At 36.1% G+C, this 23,192-nt stretch overlaps 1 protein-coding gene across 13 annotated transcripts in view; it reads right to left on the bottom strand.

Moving 5' to 3' along the window:
* LOC105477098 (transcription factor 4) overlaps positions 1 to 23,192 on the bottom strand; it is a 419,558-nt gene that overhangs the window by 342,993 nt on the left and 53,373 nt on the right. For 7 of the 13 annotated variants that reach the window (XM_071085290.1, XM_011733442.3, XM_011733443.3 and 4 more), the window contains 2 exons: positions 22,542 to 22,633; positions 20,822 to 20,894 (listed from right to left, as the gene is read on the bottom strand). In XM_071085290.1, the coding sequence (XP_070941391.1) occupies positions 20,822 to 20,894; positions 22,542 to 22,633 (165 nt within the window). Of the gene's footprint in view, positions 1 to 20,821; positions 20,895 to 21,504; positions 21,627 to 22,541; positions 22,634 to 23,192 lie in introns of those variants that run through there. The other 6 variants (XM_011733446.3, XM_071085287.1, XM_071085286.1 and 3 more) reach the window with 2 other exon arrangements.

The raw sequence follows: 23,192 nt of genomic DNA, 5'->3' as shown, positions 1-23,192 counted from the left end.
AACAGACAGATGGCTCTAGAAACTGACTCTGAGACACACAGATCATACTGGAACAATATATATGTAAGCTGTCATCTTGGAAACAAGAGATGACATAAGAAGAAAATGTAACAGAAAGTAAAAGTAGACATGTACTGGATGCCTACTATGTGTTAGACATGGGCTTAGAGCATGGCAAGTATTATGTTAATGAATTCTGCCAACAACCCTATTTCTATCCATTTTACAATGAGAAAACAAGGTCATATTGCTAATAACCAGATGATAACAACTCAGTCTGATTCCAGATTGAGGCACCGCACCAAACTGCCTCTCAACAGAAAATGAAAGCCCAGGTAAGATCCCCAACATTTCCTCTTCCAATAAAAGAGAGGCAGAAAGAACACTAAGAGAGGACACTGTGATGTAGACAATCTAGAAGCATAGAATTTCCATTTTTTAAAAAAGAACATTTTCTCTAAAGTTGCTGAGAAGAATGGGAGTTATAGGTAATCTTAGCAAAACTAGTTTCAATGGAATAAATGGTGACAGAAGTCAGACTGAAAAGGGTTAAAAAGTAAATCAGAATTCTGCTTCCAAAAGTAAAGCAATACACCCAAGGCCTCTCACACTACAAAACAATCAATGTTCAATATTAAAAAAAAGAAATTCTCCAAAAGTATAAATGCAAGAAATAGGAAATTTTGAAAGTACCAAAACATAAAACAAAACAAAACTTGAGTTTTCAATACTGAAAGGTAGGCACAAGAAGCAGGCATGCTCTGAGGGCAAATGCCAATATCAGCACTGTGATAAGAAGACTAGCCACTGGACCACTGGCCACGTGGGAGATCTAACTAAACAAGGGACTCCCAGAGAAGGAAAGAGACGGTGAGGCAAAAGCAATTCCTCTCTGGAGAAAGTATTTTCACTTTAGACTCTCAGATTTTTACAGATTCAATACCCACCAGATGTGAATTCATAAGCATTCCACAAAAGCAAAACAAAGTAGCTTAAGTGAGGTTTAATAGAAATAACAAGACTACCTCAAGCCCATGGAATTTAGGCATTGGATTTGTTAGAAAATATCTATAAAATTGTATAGTCTAGTTTACAATTATTAAAGAAAATGTGGTATATATACACAATGGACTATTATGCAGCCAAAAAAACAATAATGTCTTTTGTAGTAACATGGATGAAACTGGAGGTCACTATCTTAAGTGAAACAAACCAGACACAGAAAGGCAAATATTACATGTTCTCACTCATAAGTGGGTACTAAAATATGTACAGACATGGATGTAGTCTGTCAATGGGCTGACAGACAATGGAGACCCAGAAAGGTAGAGGGGCAGGAGGCAGGTGGCTAAGAAATTACTTAATGGGTACAATGTAGCCCTGACTTGACCACTACACAATCCATGCATGTCATGTTTTGTACTTGTACACTATAAATTTGTATACATAAATAAATACATATAATACAAAAACTGTTATAAATACAAGAAGAACTTAAAGACAAAATCACAAAAATGAACAAGAAATAAAAAAGTATTTAAAAATTAGTAGGCATAATTTAGAGAGAACCAAATGGAACTTTTAGAAATGAAAAAGTAAGCAATGAAATAAAAAAAATAATCATCGCATTAGATAACACGTTAGAGAAAGCTGAAGGGAGAATCTGTAAACTGGAAGATGGGTCTAAAGAAATTACCCAGAATGCAGCAGATACAAGGGGACTGAAAATATGAGAGAAAAGTTAAGAGAACGAAGGACAGAAAAGAAGGTCAAGCACATATGTAATCAGAATCCCCAAAGAAGAGAACAGAATGAATAAAGGAGTCAGAATATTTAAAGAAATAAAAGCTGACAATTTTTCTGAATTGGAGGAAGACATAAAGCCACAGATGCATAAAGAGCAATGTAGACCAAATAGAATTTTAAAATTCACAAATAGATACATTATAGTAAAACTGCTAAATACCAAAAAAAAGTCAGGGAAAAGGGTAGATCTGCTAGAAAAGAATGGCAATTTGAAAGATACCAAACTTCAATCCCAGCACTTTGGGAGGCCGAGACGGGCGGATCACGAGGTCAGGAGATCAAGACCATCCTGGTTAACACGGTGAAACCCCGTCTCTACTAAAAATACAAAAAAATCAGCCGGGCGTAGCAGTGGGCGCCTGTGGTCCCAGCTACTTGGGAGGCTGAGGCAGGAGAATGGCGTGAACCCGGGAGGCGGAGCTTGCAGTGAGCCGAGATCGCGCCACCACACTCCAGCCTGGGCGACTGAGCAAGACTCCGTCTCAAATAAAAAAAAAAAAAAAAAAAAAAGAAAGAAAGATACCAAACTTCTTATGAGTCACAAGGAAATTCAGAAAACAGTAGAATAAAACCATCAGAATATTAAGAGAAATAAAATGCCACTCGCATACTTAAAACATAGCAACATGGAATAACTGAAAACAAAAAATTAAAAAACAGATATATAGACAAATACTAGCCAAAAGAGAAGTACAATAAGTATACCGGTATCAGAGTTTAAGATAAAAGAGCAGAAAGAGAATAGCCACATACAAACTGAATAAAGGGTTTAATTAACCAGGAAAATATAGTAATTCTTAAAATGAATGCATATAATAATATAATTTCAATATGTATAAAGTGAAAACAGAAATACAAGGAAATGTTTATAAATTCATCATCATAGCAAATTATTTCAATCTACTTTTCTCAACAAATATGTCAGGCAGATTTCGAATATTAGCAAATGTATAGATGACTTTAAGACACAATCAACAGAGGTCGGTGGTTCACTTGAGGTCAGGAGTTCAAGACCAGCCTGGCCAACGTGATGAAACCCCATCTCTACTAAAAATACAAAAATTAGCTGGGTGTGTTGGCACATGCCTGTAATCCCAGCTACTTGGGAGGCTGAGGAAGGAGAATTGCATGAACGCAGGAGGGGCTGAGGTTGCAGTGAGCCGAGATCGTGCCACTGCACTCCAGCCTGGGAGACAGAGTGAGACTCCATCTCAAAAAAAAAAAAAAAGAAAAAGAAAAAAGGTTTAAAATCAACAAGCTTTAATTTCTGGACACATATAGATCCCTCAACTCATAGAATACACATTCTTCTGAAGCACACAATGGAACTTTTAAAACTGATTAACAAAATTGGCAACAAAGCAAGTCTCAACAAATATCAAGGAACTGTTGCCATACAGAATAGTTCTCTGACAACAATTAAATTGTAATAGAAGTCAATAATAAAAAGATAATACATTCATTTGTAAAATTTTGAAGGCACCAAAAATATTGCAAGCATCAAAGCAGAAATCATACTGGAAGTATTAAAATATTTATAAGATGATGAAAATGTAATAAATTAAAATCTATGTAATACAGACACCACAGTCATCAGAGGGCATTCTATTACCTTAAATTCTTATATTATAAAAAGAAATAATGATAAATGAGTGCAATAAGTAGTCAACTCAATTTACAAAAAAAAAAAACAGAATAAGCCTAAGTACATAGAAAGCAGGAAATAACAAAGATTAAAAATTAATGAAGTAGAAAACAAACACACAAGAAAAATAATCCACAAAGCCAAAAGTTGGTTTGAAAAGAGTAGTAAGAAAAACGTCAAATTAGCTTGATCATGAAAAAAGAAGGAATACATAAATAAAATTACGAATGAAAAATGAAAATTATGGAGTCAGCAGAGATTAAAAAGCTAAGAGAATACCATATATAACTTTATGGTAATAAATTTTAAAATTTAAATGAAATAGAAAACTGACATATATTACATATATATGTATACACACACACACACACCTATACACACACACATACACTTAAGTTTATATATATAATTGTTAAAGCATCTGCAGAAAAACTAAAGCTCTCACTCTCAATATTATTATATTTAAAAATTATATCAGTGGCTTAAAATCTTCTTATACTAGGACCAATTATAAAGATAAGTTTGACCTAATTTCAAAGAACAGATTGTTTCACCCTAATTTAGAATATTCCAGAGAATACAGAGTGAGAACACTTCCTTATTCTAACTTTGTAGACAAAACTAGACTTGGAAAGTAGGAGAAAAAAATATTATATGCCAATCATACTTTTTTTTTTTTTTTTTTTTTTTTTTTTTGAGACGGAGTCTTGCTCTGTCACCCAGGCTGGAGTGCAGTGGCCGGATCTCAGCTCACTGCAAGCTCCGCCTCCCGGGTTTACGCCATTCTCCTGCCTCAGCCTCCCGAGTAGCTGGGACTACAGGCGCCCGCCACCTCGCCCGGCTAGTTGTTTTTTGGTTTTTTTTTTTTGTATTTTTTAGTAGAGACGGGGTTTCACCGTGTTAGCCGGGATGGTCTCTCGATCTCCTGACCTCGTGATCCGCCCGTCTCGGCCTCCCAAGCCAATCATACTTTTAAACATAGATGTAAAAATACTGAAGAAAATATTTGAAATTGAGTCCAGGACAATACTTTTAAAAGAGTAATGAAGCTACATCATTAATTTTATCCCAAAAATGCAAAGGTGGCTTACCACAGGAAAATATACAAATGTTACTCACAACATTAACAGATTAAAGGAAATAAAGAAGTCATCATTTAATTATATGTAGAAAAAGCATTTGATAAAATTCAATACCTGTTCATGATAAAAACTCTTCATGAAATATGAATAGAATTAAACTTTTTTAATCAAGTATCTATCAATATCAACATCACTATTCATGGTGAAAATCAGGAATAAGACAAGATAATCAGTACTGCCATTCCTATTTAACAGTGTACCTAAGGTCATATATAGCACAGAAAAGACAAAAAAAAAAAAAAAAAAAAAAAAAGGCCAAGTACTGGGGTTTGAAAGGAAAAAACAATAAAATTGTCTTGAGTCACACATGATGTGAAATGTGACAAATCTACAGAAAAAACTCTAAGGAAGACACAAAGACATTTTCAGAATTAGTAACAGAGCTCAGCAACATGGCTGAATATGAAAATATACAAAAATCAATTGAATGCCAGGTGTGGTGGCAGGTGCCTGTAGTCCCAGCTAGTTGGGAGGCTGAGGCAGGAGATTCACTTGAACCCAGGAGGCAGAGGTTGCAGTGGGCCAAGATTGTGCCACTGTACTCCATCCAGCCCAGGCAATAGAGTGAGAGTCCATCTCTAAAAATAAAAAATAAAAAATAAAAGTTTTAAAAAAGACTTTCTATATACAAGCAACAAATAATTTGAATAATTTAAAAGAAAATACTGGTAATAATAGAAGCAGAAAAATAAGGTACTGAAGAATAAATCATCAGAAAATGTAAAATTTCACGGAGAAAATTATAAAACTATAATTATGAAATTACAGCTAAAAAATTATAAAGAATTGCTTTGAGATATCAGAGACCTAAAAAAGTAGAGATATAAATGAGTAAAGATAATCATTAAATGCATAATAATTCTCCCAAAATTGATCTTTGGTTTCCACGCAACTTCAATAAAAATGCCTCAAAGGGTTCTCAAAGACCTTGACAAGCTGAATTTTAAATTCATGTAAAAGAACTCAGGCTCCACAATAGCCCAAAGTCAAATGTGTACATATGGGACAGGAAAACGGGGGAGGAAGGCCTTTACCTAACAAATAACAAAATATAGTTATAACATGTATTATAATGTGGTACTGAGGCAAAGTAGCCAAACTAACCAAGTAGAATAAAAGGCCCAAAAGGAAAGACCTCACAAATACAGGAACTAAAATAATCACAGAAATAGTATTGTGAATGACTGGGTAAAGGATGGACTTTCAGTACATGATTCTAGAACAATTGGGTATCTAGACATTTATGGAAAAGTGAAATTGGAGGCATACTTCCCATTTCACACAAAATCAATCCCAACTGTATGGAAAACTTAAATGTGATAGGCAAAATCATCAAATCCTTTTCAGAGGAAACATATAAAAGAATATATGTACAATCTTTGGGTAGAGAAGGCTTTTCCAACCCTTCAAAATAATTACATGACTATCTTAAATTTAAGGACTTTATCAAAAGGTACCATAGAGAGCGTAAAAGTCACGAAATAAGGGAAGGTATCTGCAGCTTATATAACTAATAATTATCATCCAAAAATACATGAAGCACACCTAGAAATCAATAAGAAAAAACAACCCAACAGAAAATGGGGGCAGGTGTACATTCCACAGACCGGACATGAATGATCTGAAATAAATATATACAAAGCAGTTTAACCGAATTATCAAGGAAACGCAAATTAAGACCACAATGCAGTCCTATGTGGTGGCTCACACCTATCATCTCAGCACTTTGGGAAGCCAAGGAAGGCGAATTGCTTGAGCTCAGAAGTTCAAGACCAGCCTGGGCAACATGGTGAAACACCTTCTCTACAAAAAACACGAAAATTATCTGGGTGAGGCGCATGTGCCTGTGGTCCCAGCTCCCCAGGAGGCTGAGGCAAGAGGATCACTTGAGCCCAGGAAGTCGAGACTACAGTGAGTTGAGGTTGCATCACTGCCCTCCAGCCTGAGCAACAGAGTGACATGTGAGACTCAACCTCAAAAAAAAGAAGACTATAATGGGATACATTTTCTATTTTATACATAGTAGACTGCACCAATAGTAATCCTTTATGCCACAGGTGGGAGTGCAGATCAGTAAGAACCTTTAAAAAAACAACTGGACACCATCCTGTCATGCTGGACTTTCATATAACTCTACAAACCAACAATTCTACTCATAGACATCTACTCAGATAGGTATCTACCGTACAGAGAAAGTCTTACGCATGTGCATCGAGAGAAACACACAAGAAAGTTTGTAGTTCCAAAAAAGAGGAATCAACACAAATGTTCATCAGCTGGAACATGCAGAAATAAAGTATAACCTGCAGAGAAAATGAACGTGCACCACATGCAACAACATGGACAATAACATACCAAGTGAAAAAGCAAGCAGCACAAAACAATCTATCAGTTTTGTAATCCTCCAAAACAAGCAAAACCAAACAACATACAGTATTGTTTAGGGATACATATGCCAGTCACAACACTACTTAAAAAAGGGCATAAGAATGTTTCTCTCTGGCAGGAAAGATAGGGGAAGGTGGACAGGGAACAAACTCATAGGCCAGCCAATGGATCTGACATTGTTCCAGTACTTATGTTGGGTAGTGGGTTCATAGGTGTTCACTCCATTATTAAGCTTCACAACTTATATTTGCTACACAGATTATTCTGTAGGCATCAAATATTGTAAGATAAAATATGTTTTCTAATATTTGCTTGGGGTTAAATTTTAAAGCACGCAGTAGCAGCCTGTGTAGAAAAAACTTAACAAAAGTCTTGCTAGGAAGGAAATTAAGAAAGAGGCTATGGCCAGAGGGGAATGTGAATGAGAGGCAGAGGGTGGTTTTTTTTTGTTGTTGTTGTTATTGTATGTTTTGTTTTTAATTATGAAATAATTCAAGCATAAAGAAAACACGCATCATAATTCAGCCTCCAACCCATCCTCAGCTCTGTCGACCTTAATGTTCTACCATACTTTTCAAAAAAAAAAAAAAAAGGCATTGTAGATACTGTTGAAACTCTGTGTCCCTCCCAAAAGAAAGGTAATTAATTATAGTTCATTTTGTTTTAACTAAGAGTTACTAAAGCATGCCTGGATGCTGAGAGGAACTCTCTAGGAGGCAGAAACAGGACCAAGCACTGCCCACTTCTCTCGACGCTATGCAACCAATTCACCTGCAGTGGGCACGTGCTTTCAGGAGTTTTTTGCTTGGTGTAGACAGTTCTATGCCCCTCTTGTTTCAGCACCCTTGTATGAAGGACACGAAGAGCTCTACGGTCATGGAACCAACTCTCACTAACTGACACAGATATCAGGATCCAACCCATGCCCACAGTATTACCCCAAGGCTCTAACTAGCTGGTGTAACCAAAAATGGAAAGAAAAAAAAAAAGTAGCATTTTGTTTTTCAACTTCAACAGAAAATAACAGTGAAAGAATGGTGATATTTTTCCTAAAATGGACTAACAAGTATCCTGATTTGGGAGGTGACTTCCAGTAGTAAACAATAAAATAGTTGAGAAAATGGAGTGAGGAGGAAGGGGAGAGAGAGATGTGGTCAACAGAAGAGAGCCAAACGGAATATTAGCCAGGATTTGTAAAAAGGGGAAGCTTCATTTTATTCCTAATCAAGAGTTACCAGGTAATTTCCTCCCTGTGACAAAATGCAATCTAACAATAACGCTGCAATCCCAGACAGAGTATCACATAAATTAAACCACCCTCGTAATATCCATCAACAAAGACATTCACTAACTTCTGTGGCTGTGCTGACACCTGACCACAGGCAGGAGAAGTGAATTCAATTCAACAGGTCTAACAAAACCATCATAATGTTTACTGCTCATAAGAACATAAGCTATAAAAAACCTAAATAGGGCCAGGCACCGTGGCTCACGCCTGTAATCCCAGCATTTTGGGAGGCTGAGTTGGGTGGATCACCTGAGGTCGGGAGTTCGAGACCAGCCTGACCAACAAGGAGAAACCCCGTCTCTACTAAAACTACAAAATTAGCCAGGCGTGGTGGCACATGCCTGTAATTTCAGCTACTCGGGAGCCTGAGGCAGAAGAATCGCCTGAACTCAGGAGGCAGACTTTACGGTCAGCTGAGATCGCGCCATTGCACTCCAGCCTGGGCAACGAGAGTGAAACTCTGTCTCAAAAAAAAAAAAAAAAAAAAGCCTAAATAGTACTGAAGTCCATTCAATAAGACCCACTTCCACCCCTGTACCCTTGCAGAACTGCAAAATCAATCTAACACTTTTCTCAGAAAATAAAAGAGCACTTCTCTAGTTAGTGCTTGGTTGCTAAAAAGGTAGCGGCTATCACACAGTAGCTGAATTAGGTCTCACAATTACTGTCAGAATGTATAACGTATGGTAGATTTTCAAGTATTAGAAAGTTATAGGAAGTTTCACCAAAAACATAACAAAACAAAACAAAGCAAAAAAAACACAAAACCAAGTAGCCACTATGAATGCTCCCCAATGACCTAAAAGTACAGATTTCAAATAAAGTCTACAGAGTGAATTCTCCAACTTCACCACTCACACTGTAGAACCAACAACCCTGTCTCTCACCTAAACTTCTGCAAAAACCTCACAACTGGTATAGACCACCCACACTGACTCCCCTTTGGGTCCATGTTCCAGACACAAATCTGATTAGCAGCACACTGTCAAGGCTCCCTGTGGCTCTCAGTCTTGCAGGATCTGACACCTACCAACCCCCACCAGCCGCAGCGGCTGGAATCATGCCCTACCTGTCAGCCAAGGAAACTCCACCCACTTAACTCCCCCTCATCTAAAGACCACAGTTCACCTGGGCCGATCTCTGATCTCTGAGCCTTTCGTGACTACTCTGCTTGGTCAGATATTCCTATTGCAAACTCTTCTCAGGCCACACACCTTCAAATGTAGTATTTGACCTTCTTTGGCTGATTATCCATTAACATCTATGTCCTCCATGTAGGCCACACCAGAAACATACCTGTCTTGCTCATCATTTTATTTAGAGCAGTCAGAGTATTACCTGACACGTGTAGATGCTAAATAATCATGTACTTAATTTTAAGAGAGTATTTTACTGTTGTCAATTTAAAACAAATATTAACATAATTCAAGTGTGGGGTAAAAAAGATAAGCATGTATATCTAGTGTCCTAGAAGTAAATGAGTACCATCTACACATCCAAAATTTTAATTTCTGCTCAAAAAGGATGAATGGAACATAATTCTCATTGCCTCCCAGACAACCTCTGATACGAAATTTCAGAGTACATTCCTAAAACTACACTTCAAGGGCCAATTTCTACAAGCATTCGAATCCATTCTCCTTCCTTTATATTCACATAGAACATGGACACATATATACAGATTTTAGGATTTCTGTTTCAGTTAGAAATGTGAAGTTCGCACTTGGTTATATTTGAAAAGTGTCTTTGGAAAAAGTCTACTTGCATATTTCAACTTATTTTATTTAATTTTATTTTATTTTATTTTATTTTATTTTTGAGACAGAGTCTTGCTCTGTTGCCCATACTGGAGTGCAGTGGCGCAATTTCGGCTCACCACAAACTTCGCCTCCTGGGTTCAAGCCATTCTCCTGCCTCAGCCTCCCGACTAGCTGAGATTACAGGTGTCTACCACCACGCCCAGCTAATTTTTGTATTTTTAGTAGAGACGGGTTTTCTATTAAATAATGAAATCATGTTGGCCAGGCTGGTCTCAAACTCCTGACTTCAAATGATCCGCCTGCCTCGGCCTCCCAAAGTGCTGCGATTACAGGCATGAGCCACCCCGCCTGGCCAACATCATTTATTTTAAAAGTACCTTATTTGAATGATTGTAGAACTTTCATTTAACAACTGCAACATCATGTCCCAATGCCGAAGCTGAAATCTGTTTTTCTTTGTAGCACCATAATTTCTAGCACTGTAACTTGTATCTTGGCTCTCAAAAAAAAAAACTTTTACTGATTGAATGAATGAATGAATGAATGAATGAATGTGCAAATAAGTAAATTAAAGGTAATAATTCCTAAAAATTCTATCGTTACTCCAGTGAAATACACTCACACTGAAAAAATAATAACATGGCATGCATTCATACGCTTTCAGTTTTCTGAAGCTTTCCACTTCCTTTAAAGAATCAAGCCTCAAATAGCTATGGACTATCTCTCATCTTATTCAACTCTAGCAAAATTACTAAGGATTAAAGTGTAGAATTCCCTTACAAGTGGGACACTACAAATGTACACCCCATATAAAAGAGAAATCATTCCAAATGAGCCGGAAAAAGAATAATATGATGTTAATAAAATCACGGGAAAATTAGATGTCAGAAGAAAATTAATCTTGCAGTTAGAAGTAACTAGATTGAAGAATCACTGTGGCCATAAGAGAACAGAAAAGCATTCAATGGTTTGGGGCATCAGTGGACAATGATGTCCAAGAGGGCACAGAACAAAGAAAAATTATTCAAACAAGCATTAAAACTGACATCGTTTTATCTCTTTTCAAACTTACAAACTGGGTTATGTATGACATTGTATAGTCAACCTGGAAATATTATTACCACCTGCTTACCAAAGCTTTGAGTTTCAGGTTGCAGGGTTGCAAAATATTTCCAATATAAATCCCTTACTTTTTGAAAAGTGAAGACAAAGGTTGAGGAATTCATAGGTTCTTAACTGTAATCTTTTACACGAGTCTAGAATATCCTCTTTGTCATAAAAAAAATTTTTTTTACTCTATACCAACACAGTTATTCATTAATAAATTCTTCCTAAGCCAATATCAACTACCATTTGAATTTTTGGCTTCACTATGGAAATTAGACACACATGCTACATTAAAATACTTGCAGGTCACAGAGAGAAAGACACTTTAATCTCAACAATATTTGGGGGAAGGGATGGTATACATATACACACACACGTATTTTTCTATTTGTAGTGTACTTCTGGTCAGTTTCATTCAAAGGTGTACCTGGCCACTCCACAACGTTTTTACAAATATTACATCAGTTTTTGCTAAGATCACAATATCTCCAGAAAAGTTTTAAACACATTTCTCAATATATAATATAGCAACAATAACTATCACATTTCCCTTCCAGCTTTTGACCAAATAATGTGACACTGGTCATGGTGATGCCAGTGATGGTAATAAAAATTATAATGATGAATTTTTGCAATCGTAAAATGTTTTAAATACAGCAGTATTCCTTTTTTAAAAAATGTGAAAACCCCTCTTGAATTGTACTGGTGAGTTTCGATTTTGTTTAGTTTTAAGATGCAGGCTTTAAGATCCTACCACTTCCTCAATATGAAACAGCTACTTACCAGCAAACATTGCAAAAGAATCTAGATTTCCAGAATTTGGCTACATGAACAATTTTCTCCAAAGCAGCCTCATTTGGCTCAAGAAACTTTCCATTGCTGAGTGACATAGTAGGAAGAATTTTGGGAACTGGGGACACAAAAACTTCAATTTCCACCCCGACACTACCATTAAAAACATATACTTTTGGATGGAACTGGATTATAATCTGTAACACCCCCCAATGAAATGCAAACTCAGTAAAGAAAATAAACAGCAACCAAGACAGGAGTTTTTGCCAGGAAATCATCCCATGTGTCTAGACCAGAGTTGACTCCACTGCAGAGCCGAGAAACTTCTCTCTGGGAGATCTCTTTAATCTACTCTTTCCAGTTTCTTTCATCTGTGGTTGGTTTGCAGTGATCCTGATATGCGTGCTCAGTCTCACTACCTACTTGTCAAAATTCTACCATTCCTTCAAGGCTTAGAACTGAGTTTTCCTTGAACCCTTCGTTATTAATTTCGCCGTGAAAGAAGTAAGTTTTCATTTCTCTAAACTCCCACATGATTGTGTCTTCTCAATGCTAGATGTTAATTACATTCTTACTTTTCTATTTTCTCCTGTTAGTAGAAGATTGTCCAACCCACAGCCTAACACAAATTCGTAAACTTTCTTAAAACATGAGGGTTTTTTGAAAATTTTTTTTTCAGCTCATCAACTATCATTAGTGTGTTTTTTGTGTGTCCCAAGACAATTCTTCTTCTTCCAATGTAGCCCAGGGAAGCCAAAAGATTGGACACTCCTGTGTTAGAGTATATGCCCTCTGAGAGAAGATCTCTTCCTTATGAAAGCCCTCTATGTCCTCTAATTGCTAACGTGGAGATATGAGCATAGCAGGTACTAAAAAATGTATTAGATGTATGTATTAGACGATCCATCAATCAGAATTAGACTAGATAGATAAAAAGCTGGCTAGCTAGACGCAAACAACATCCCATCTCCATTCCCAGCATATTAAAACCCGAGGGACAAACTGAAGCTATGCTACCAGTCTCCAGATAATAATGTAAGTAAAGATACTTTTCGAACCATTCATTATCAATTTGTACTCAACTTAAGTGAATATAAAAGCAATTACTGACAAGGTATGCCAATGTGCATGTTTTTTATGGCTTGCTCTTTAGCATTTTACACCCTGTACGAAAACTGGATCGTCCAGAGTTTCAATAAGCTGCATAGATGCTAGGTCTTTTTGCACTTTACCAGTTCTGTAAAGACCCTGTACTTAAGTCTTCACATGGGAAATTTGAGATTAAAAACCTTCCATTTGGATGCCTTGAAATTCAGCTAAGTACCCCCCAAAAGAATGTTTAAATGAATGGAAGATTAAAGCACAGCAGAACATTCTAAGGGGTATCCTGTAATGGGGCTTTGTCACCACCTTCTCTGTTTTTATTGAGCAAGTGGTCTTTTCCCAAGAAGCAGAAAGTTTATATGGCAACCAGCAGTCCAGTTTAACTATTTGAAGTTTAAAATGTCAGAGAAAAAAAGTTTGTAATGGAAATGCTGACAGGCCATGAAGTAAAGAGGCACCAGCAGGTGCTGCTGTAACCCAGGGTCATAATTCAATCAAGCTGGATTTTGACGTCATCTGTTACAGAAAAAAGCCAAATGGTTTATGAACAGCACCAGAACCCCCAAGATTAAATTACAGCCCTGATATTTAATCATGGGTCTTACTTTGTTATTTTTCATAACACAATACATTTTAACAGTTATTTGTCAACTGCCTTGGCCAAATTAGAACACGTGATGACAAGTGGGCTGGATGACAACTTCCATCTTTCACAATCTCAGTTTTTAATAATTTTTTTCAGAAATGGTAGATTATACACGTTTTCCCCTTCTTAAGAAATATACAGTTGGTACCATCGAATTGAGTCCAAGCCTTAATTAAAAGCAGTATGAGGTCTTTGACCAGAGGGTCAGGACATGTGTATTTGTGTCCTATTACAGCCAATAACCAACTGCATGATTTGGGCAAAAGACTTTTAACCCTCCCGAGCCTTTGCTACTTACCTAAAAAATAACAGAGCATCTCTAAAGTATCTTGTAAATGTAAATTTCCATAAAGTATTTACTTGAAACACAAAACTGTGTCATTACTTTGGGATTCCCTGAGGATTTGAATGCGAACTTTTTATAGCAGAAAAGTTGATGGATTTTGTATTTCAGCTAAAATTACTCGGATCAAAGAGGCATTCTAGCACAGGAGAATTTATAAACTAACATTTTTAGAGGCAATGTCAGCATCAGCAAGTGAACAGGTTCTTCAAAAAGTAACGTACAAATACGGCTGCACAAATACTGCCGCACGTGTGAAGGGGTGCTTGCAAAACAAATCAATAAAGGCACATCCAACAATGGATTGCAGTTAATAAACTACATATAGTAATTACCACCAATGCCAGTCTAGAAAGTCATTCATTAAATGTTAATTGTCACACAAAAGTACAAAAGCATCCATTTGAACAATCAATCGTGTGGCTGCACCTTTAAATAAAATACTTTCTTACAGCCCTGAAATTCATCCACGTAAACTGATTTTAAACACACCTGGGTATTTGATATGCTGATTAACTGGGCCCTTATTTATCTTTGAAATGAAAGTAAACATGACAACCTTTTCAACATTTTCACTACTCCTGAAAGTCTAATATAAATATATATATTTAACTATATATAACTTATAAAAAAGTGTTAATCTTCTCCAAAGATTATATTATTATTTCTCTTACATCTCTCTCCTAAGTATTAGGAGAGATATGGGTCAAAAGTATCCACATAAAACCCAGGCACACACCTTATTCCTAGTCAACTGGCTCACGAATGTACAAAATGGATAGCTCACATATAAGCTAATAAACCTGGTGGTCCGTTGTGAAAATTTTATCCAGAGTAATAACACACCAGTAACAAAAATAACCTTTTAAAAAACCTATAACCTATTTTACATTTTCTAATACTTAGCACTATCTAATTAACTTGGAAGAACACCTGGCCATAAAAAATAGCTCATAAAATACAAAAAATAATAATAATAATAATAAAGAAAGGGCAGATTTTTCTGTTCCTACTTAGCTTCATTTTCATGCTATGTCTGTATAAAATCTGACTTATTCAACATACGTATAGATTCTAAAGATTTGGCCAAGAACATTTTGGTTTCAGACTTGTAAACTGAAGAACATTTCAAAACACACCATGTTCCTTATTAGGCAACTTAAGATCTGTTATCTTGGCTTATGGGAACAGATCTAAATAGCATCATAATACTAAACGTTGAAAATCACAGGCCTGGGGCCACCAGGACTCAACTCTATGACTTGGACGAGGTTGCAAACTTCCAATATAAAATGTAGTTTACCATTAGGAGTAAATGTTTGATCTTTAAAGCTTACAAAATTACTTTGTTTATCATAGCAGATGAAAGCAAAAAGGAATAATTTTAAGCTCAAAACAAAACTGTTTATATGACAGTCTTTACTGCTCCATGATTCTAAGCATTTAAGACAGATTCGAGCAATTAACAGCATAAACTTTCATTACATAGTTCTATTATATATGTTTATGTGACTTGGCTGTTCATCTGTTATTTAAGTGATTTCCTCATTACAATAGTAGGGTAAGGATAATTTGCTGATGCTGTCAAAAATGTTAAGCATTTCAGTTTCAACAGTTCTTGGATCCCCACGCTTGTTTAATGCATTTTATTTACTTAAGTCAGTGTCAAATAGAGTACTGCTTCTGCCTTCTGAATTTAGAAAATGTAACATTTTAAGCACATGTCTGGTAACAGATATACCAAATCTTCAAAACTGCTTATTTTAGTGATGCAGATAGAATTTAGGTTATTGTTCTTGAATATTAGGTTTCAAAGATCTAACAACAAATTGCAAAACTTTTTTATATTTAAAGACAAGAGATCCTTATTTTTTACATATTAATACATCAGGCTTGGTTACCTCAAATTCTGAATTGATTAGCTACATAAAAACATGTTTTAACTGGCATCCACGTAGACTATCAACTTACAATAGAATGAAAGCACAACTTTTTAAATATCTACTGTATTTTCTTGGTAAAACTAATAAAGATAGGAGAAAGACATATTTAGTCACATTGAAATCTGTCATAAATTAGAAGGGTAGCTTATTTGGATACAAAGGCAAGAAAAATAATGGGTATGGTTTACATCATTACATTAGGTATGTTTTTTAAAATGCTATCTACCCTACAGATCATGGATAATATTTCATGCCAAACCTCAGTATCACATTGTTTGCCTATATAATCTTGAAAAAATGAGCTGTCTGACGTGTGTGTGTGTGTGTGTGTGTGTGTGTGTGTGTGTGTGTGTCTGTGGGTAGAACTCAGGACTTTGAGCTAGACAAACCTGAGGTGAAAACCTAATTTCATTATTGGCTACCTTAAGATCAAGTTGTTTAACATCTGTCTCAGTTTCCTCAGCTATGAATACAGAATAGTAGTAATCCTTGGATCTCACTAGGTTCTTTTGAGGATTTAAAAAATACAACAGGTATAAGGTACACAGCACACCTCTCCAACACACTGAGAAGCACTATGACATGCTCACCCACGCTATTATTTTACGCAACATCATGCAAAACAGTCACAGGGAAGACCAGGCAAAAGAGAATGATCAATAATCCAAAATTCAGCTCCAAACCTAAAAAAAGTTTTCAGAAAGCACATGCACATACAGAAGCATTTATATGCACAAATATCAGCACACTAATCCTCATGCCCCATTATGTAGTACAAATGACAGAAAGACAGCAGTGAGACCACGATTATTTCCAATAAAGGATTTGCAGGGCCATAGAGAATCAGCAAATAAAAACTTGTTTTTTAAAATAACAAATAAAAAAGCACAGTTTGGAACTCCTTATCTTGGGCCTCAAGTTTTCTTTGCCTGTAATAATGAAGGCACTGGGCAACATTTCTAACGGGTTTCTATGCCCAAAATTCTATGATTCTAACATAATGGGTTTAATGCCACTGTACTTCTTTTAACCTGTTAAATTACTCTGCCCTTTACAAAAAGCCACAGCTCCCTTATGAATTATACCATTTATGATCTTAAGGGTGTTTTCACTCACTTATATACACACACACAATATTAAGCAGCTCTCAACAAATACCTTTAAGGGGAAACCAATTTTTTTTTTCATGCCATCACTATGAACTCAAAATTAATTCAGGATGTGACCATGTGAATTTTCTGTATCATACAAAACTACCCACCGGATTGATTTTTTTCCACCTCAATGAATTCACTGAATTGGCATATCATTTTTGTGTCATGTGGATATAGGTTAGCTAACTTACGTAAATTTCAGGCAATACTTTCCTCTTCCAAAAATGACCCACTACAGAGATGTGGTGTGTTTTATAATGCTGCTCTGGTTCAAACACTCGTTCATTTGACAATCTTTTCACAATACCTGAACACTTCAGTAAAACTAAACAATTACAGGGGCAAAAGCTCAACTTTTAAACTAACGGAGAAAGATGTAGTATCTGTCATAGACCTGCAGTAAATACATGTAACAGATGTGACCAGGCCTGATCTAACAAGTTCTTTAGAATACATCATTTTAGTGGCCCAACTTTAAAATGACTTTTTCAAAAGATGCCAAAGCTAGTATGTTTATCTTTTCCTCACAGGAGTCAAAGGTAACCAAATAAACTACCTTTCTGCTATATCAGAAAATTAAGCCCATACTCATCAATAACTTATAGACTGTTTACATGATTTTCTTTTTTTGGTAACTTAGGCATCCTACTTTTCAATGAGAATAACTTTCCAATCATCCAGGCATGTGGATGCTTTTAGTTTGTTTTAAGATCAATGATATAACGGATATTAAATCCCTTTGTTTAAGTTACCATATAGGTTACAACTATTTCTTAAAAATAATTCCAGAGCCCACCAATTTTCCCTGTTAAGGTCATCGAAGCTCTGAACCATCATGGCTGAATTGTTTTAGTGCTTTCTGCTGAACACCTGCAAACATCAAACAAAAACTGCTAGTCCTTTCCTGGGTTGACAAAAGCCTTTCATGTGAAAAATGCTCCCTGGGAATGTCAGGCTGTAGCTCAGGTTACATTCCATTCTCCCTAGCAGCCTCACCATTTCTTAAGGTGGTAGGAAAAACCATGTTTGTGAAATGAAAGATTAAAGGGAATATGGCCACACTTTATTTTTATTCTCACATTGCAAATCACTATGGAGCATCCTGTATTAATGGAATCAAAAGCTATTGGGAACTCTAAGCATGAATCATTGCCATGCCTCACTTTGAAAAACTATAGCTGATTTTTCAAATAGGAACATTTTACTTATACTTGAGATCTTTTTTTTTTCCTAAATCCAAGTTTCAAAGCAACCCATGGAAGGGACATCTGAGTCCACTCAAGACAATGGATATTAACTTGAAGTAAATTCAGAAAATTATTTCTCTCTCCAAAGTTTCCTAGTTGATCCTACCAATTAAAGGGCAAAATGCAGTTTTCATGATTTTTAAAATGTGTTATGCTTTTAAAAAAGATGTAACTCTTTTAAGTGGAAATACAACCTGTTTTCTTAACTAATAGCCCTGTGTTCAAATATATCTTGATAGAAGAAAACTGAACACTCCAATCTGTACCTTATATATTATAATCACCATCATACTACATGAAATTAATACCCTGCATTCTCAATCAGACAGCCAGAATAAGAGACCACTACATTTTTTACCCTTACAAGTAAACATTTGGTACTGAAAACACCACTTCTGGTACAATGTAACTTCAAGTTCCACACCTTCAAAATAATCACTGTGTATGCATTAGAAGTAGTGTAACATAACTTACTAAGAGTGAAGTCCCTCTCCAGGTTTGCATGCATGAACCTCTGTGTGTGTGTGTGTGTGTGTGTGTGTGAGAGAGAGAGAGACTGTCTTAAGAACTGTATAAGTGTTGATACATGATCACTTACCAAAATGCATTAATACATATTCAAATTATGGAGCCTGTACTCTCTATAAACATTTAAACATCACAACAAGAACTTTATTTAAATGTGAACATAGAAAATGGATCAGACATACAGTTGTCTTTTTAAATGTAACACAATCTCGTATTTCTAAACACCTTACTTTATTAAATGATATCTAAAGTAACATACTTATTATAAATGTATGTTTTCACAACACTGCAAACTAGTTTTTTAGCACTGACTTTAAAAGTAGCCTATCTCTGTGCCTGACATAAGCTACTTTTAGATTTAAACTGAATACACGTTTTTAAGTTAAGACATAAAAAAATACTGTCAAAGATAGTTACAGTTTTGATCTTGTCTAACATGAAAAATTAATTTGCCCACAAAAGATACTTGTCCTTACCTTTACGTCAAACATGCATATTCATATTTTCCATCTTAAAAGTTGCATAGAGGATACCACACAGAAATTTAAAGATATAACACTAATATAAAAACTGTCCCAAGTCCCTAAGTGGAAAACATAACAAGCTCCAGGATAGTAAAACACAAACATATTGTCTGTCAATGGTCCTTTTAATCAATGTGTATCAAAAAACTAAAATAAAAATACAACAGGCATCTCACATTTTTTAAAACAAGTTACAGAGACACAAATTCCCTAAACTTAGGTGGGCAACAGAAGGGGAAGGAACTTATTTGGAAAGGAACAACTTTTAAAAGCCATTAGTTTTATAAAAATATAACAATTACACAAATCACATAAGTGACCAAACTTCTTTCGTTGCTATAGCACCAAACGAATATTAAGAGATGTTAAATTATATTCATAGTTGACAGACAATTCCACTGGCATCTCACAGCTAAAAGACGTCAACATTTACCAGTCTGACTTAAGAACAGTACTCGGCCTAATGTACTGTTACATACCATTGCCAAAACTCCTAAAATACTACAGCTGTTTAACAAGCATAAATGGATTTAAGCCTCGGACTTAAAGGACAGCAGGCAACGATGTATAACTTTTTCTTATTTGAAATTCATTGGATTAAAAAAAATACATTTTAAATGTATATTTTCACTCTGCACTTTTAATAAGAGATATTCAAATAGCCCTGTAATAAACCCCTCCTTAGATGCCAGATAATCACTGTGCACACAGATTCCTTTGTGAATAGTGCTAGCGTCTTTTTTAAGCATCACCCAAAGATCTTTCATTTATAAAACGTAAAAGTCCTTCCAGATTTGCAACTTTAAATACAGTAAAAATTCATTGCACAAGCAAATCATTAGGGAAAAGAAACAGCTAAAGTATCAATAAGGGCATCTTAAATATAAATGAATTCATATTTAGCCTCTAAGATTAGCAAGAGGCTATTTACAGCTATGGTTTACTACATAGCATTCATTTGCAGAATTAAGTGTTCATTTCTTTAAAAGGGTTAATTGTATACAGTACCTAATAAATGATATTATTTACAAGGGATTTTCCCATTTTATGAATGTTAGAGATTTTTTCCCCTTATTTTCAAATAGGAAACATTAATTTATTCCCCATGTTAACACTGGTCTTATCTTTATGTGTTTGATTACAACTGTATTAGAAAATTGCTTTTAAATTAAGTGATGGAATTTTGAAAGAGTTTCCTTGACTTAAAAAAAAAGACCTAATTTTAATTGCACAAGATAACATTTTGTGTAAGATATACCACTGATGGGTAATGCAATAACCATATCATTATAGGCTAAAATTCAATGACTTTTTCAGAACACTTCAACAGAGCCAAAAACATATAATTGAGTAAATAAACAGCCAAAAACATTTAACTTCACACTAAGAAAAGAATTTACATACTTGAGCCAGTAAAATGTCCACTTGCCAAAGAAGTTGGTCCATTTTTCCCACTGCTTACAGGAGGTGAAAACATCTAAAAGAAACAAAGAAATATTACAGTTGAAAATAAGACATTTGTGCCTTCAGAGCTCCTCAAAGATCTTTCATACTGTTACCAAACAGCTTAGAGTTTATGCTAAGGGTTTATTTAGTAAAATACATCACCATCCAACTTAAAACTAAAAGAGAAACAACATTCCAAATCCCACCCCCAGCCCCCATTATCACTCTGTTCTTTCTTTTTCCTCAGGTTCATTAGATGGCCAAGCAGAACTACTACATTTGGAACAGAGTCCCCATAATGCTATCAAGATTCAGGTTGGAGGCCAGCAGCCTCTCTAGAAAAATACTAGTTTCACGAAGAAGAAAAAAGTTGTTTGTTTTATATTGGAAACCTTGGCCATAAACGTGGCAATGTCCATTTCCATCTCGTATAGGATTTGCCTGTCATACGTGAACCCAAATAAAAATAAAAGTGCCACCTGCACTAAATTCTCATTTCGTCTCTAACAGGAGAGCAATTGGAAGCAAGACTCTCTCTCTCTCTCACTCTCACTCTCTCTTTCACTCCCTCTCTCTCCAGCATTTATTTCGACCCTAATTGGTTTCCCTCTTCTTCGACGTATCTAGTGGATAATGCACACCTTCCCTGAGTCAGAGCCTGCAAAAAGCAAAGGAACGAATGGAGAAAGTGCAACAAGCAGAAAGGGGGCTGCAAAGCTGCCTGCCTAGGGCTACGTTTCCTGGCAAAACTTCCGAAAGCCATTTCTCCAAAAGAAGGTCTAGAAGAGGAGGAGGAGGAGGAGAAGTAGGAGGAGGAGGAGCAGCAGCAGCAGCAGCAGCACCAGCAGCAGCAGCAGCAGCAGGAAAGAGCCCCACTTGGAAGGCGGTTTGGATTTTATTTGTGTGTTTTGTGGATTCTTTTTATTTTGCTTTACAAATGCATCTTACACCAAACTCATCTGGCATTAAAAATGAATTCATTCTCCTGACATGTCTGGGACTTGGTTTAGGAAAGGGAAGCAGAGGGATGGAGAAGGACCAAGTACAGCCGTAAAACTCCACAAGTGTGTTAAGTTCCGCTTTGTGCTGAGGCCACGACTACGAAATTTACCAAAACAGTCCAAAAGGTTCTAAAGAACGTATGCTCAGCATATCCACACTAGTTTTAAGAATTCTAGGAAAAGATGTAACTAGGAGGTAAGATGTAACTAACAGGTCCTACTAATCCAAAGCATCATCAGCTTAAAACTTTAAAGAGACAACTGGGTCTCCTATTTTCTATTTGCCATTTCCAAAAACAATAAATAAAAGGAAGAATAGTGTGCAAAGTATAAGTAGTCTCAATGTTCAGACATGGCCAACTTTTAGGGGTGGTTTACAGTTTTAGGGGTGTCTATTTTTGCTTTCCACTGGGGTGAGATTCCATTATTTGGGGTAATCAGTGGGTCGGGAATTGAAGGCCGGTAATAAAACTCAAAAAAACAAAAAGCCTGAATCTTCCATCACACCCCAAAATTATAGTTAAAAACTTGTCAAAAAGACCTTCATATTTACCAAGGATTCAGCCAATTAAAAATTATTACTGTCCTTTGGATTCCTACTGGTTTCTAGCTGAAGTGTTTGGGTTTTTGTTTTGTTTTTTTCACAGCTGTTGTTAGTTTCCACCGTTCTTTCTTACCGCACTGAAATCCAGTAAATCACTCAGCTCTTTGTCCGTCCCTAAGGCAGCCATTCGCTGTTGGTGATGCATTTTAGCAAAATCACACAAACCTAGAAACATGGAAATAACCGCAATCAGAAAATCCAGTCCCAATCCTTGGAGAAAACACAATCGGATTTTTGGAGACTGGGGGGTTGGGGGTAGGGACGTGGGGGCGGGTGGGATTAAGGTGGAAAGGAGGAAGGGACGGGAGACTTGTTGTTGGGTTGGGTTTGGTTTTGTTTTTTTAAGATGGAATAGGCAGCAATAGCAAAAAAAAAAAAAAAAAAAAAAAAAAAAAAAAAGCGATATTGTATTTCCAAAGAGACGATCAAACTGGTAACATCCACTGTAAAACCAAATCCGGGAAAGAAAAAAAAAAAAAAAAAAAAAAAAAAAAGCCGCTCTTCAGCGCATCATTTTATGCAACAGGAGGTAGAGCGAGAAATGAATGGATCACAGAGAAAAGAGAAACTACTGAGAACGATCCGGTCTCAACTTTCCCCCCACCCTGCACCCCACCCCCCTCGCACACTCACACTCGCACACGCACACGCACACACACTCGCACACACCACTCCCCTCCGCTTTTCAAAGTAGCTATCAAGAAATTAAAGATGAGCGTCTCTG

This window comes from Macaca nemestrina, chromosome 19, assembly GCF_043159975.1.
Source record: "Macaca nemestrina isolate mMacNem1 chromosome 19, mMacNem.hap1, whole genome shotgun sequence".
Taxonomy (NCBI): domain Eukaryota; kingdom Metazoa; phylum Chordata; class Mammalia; order Primates; family Cercopithecidae; genus Macaca; species Macaca nemestrina.
Note: the sequence above shows the minus strand (reverse complement) of the source record. Positions and strands in the feature narration are given on the sequence as shown.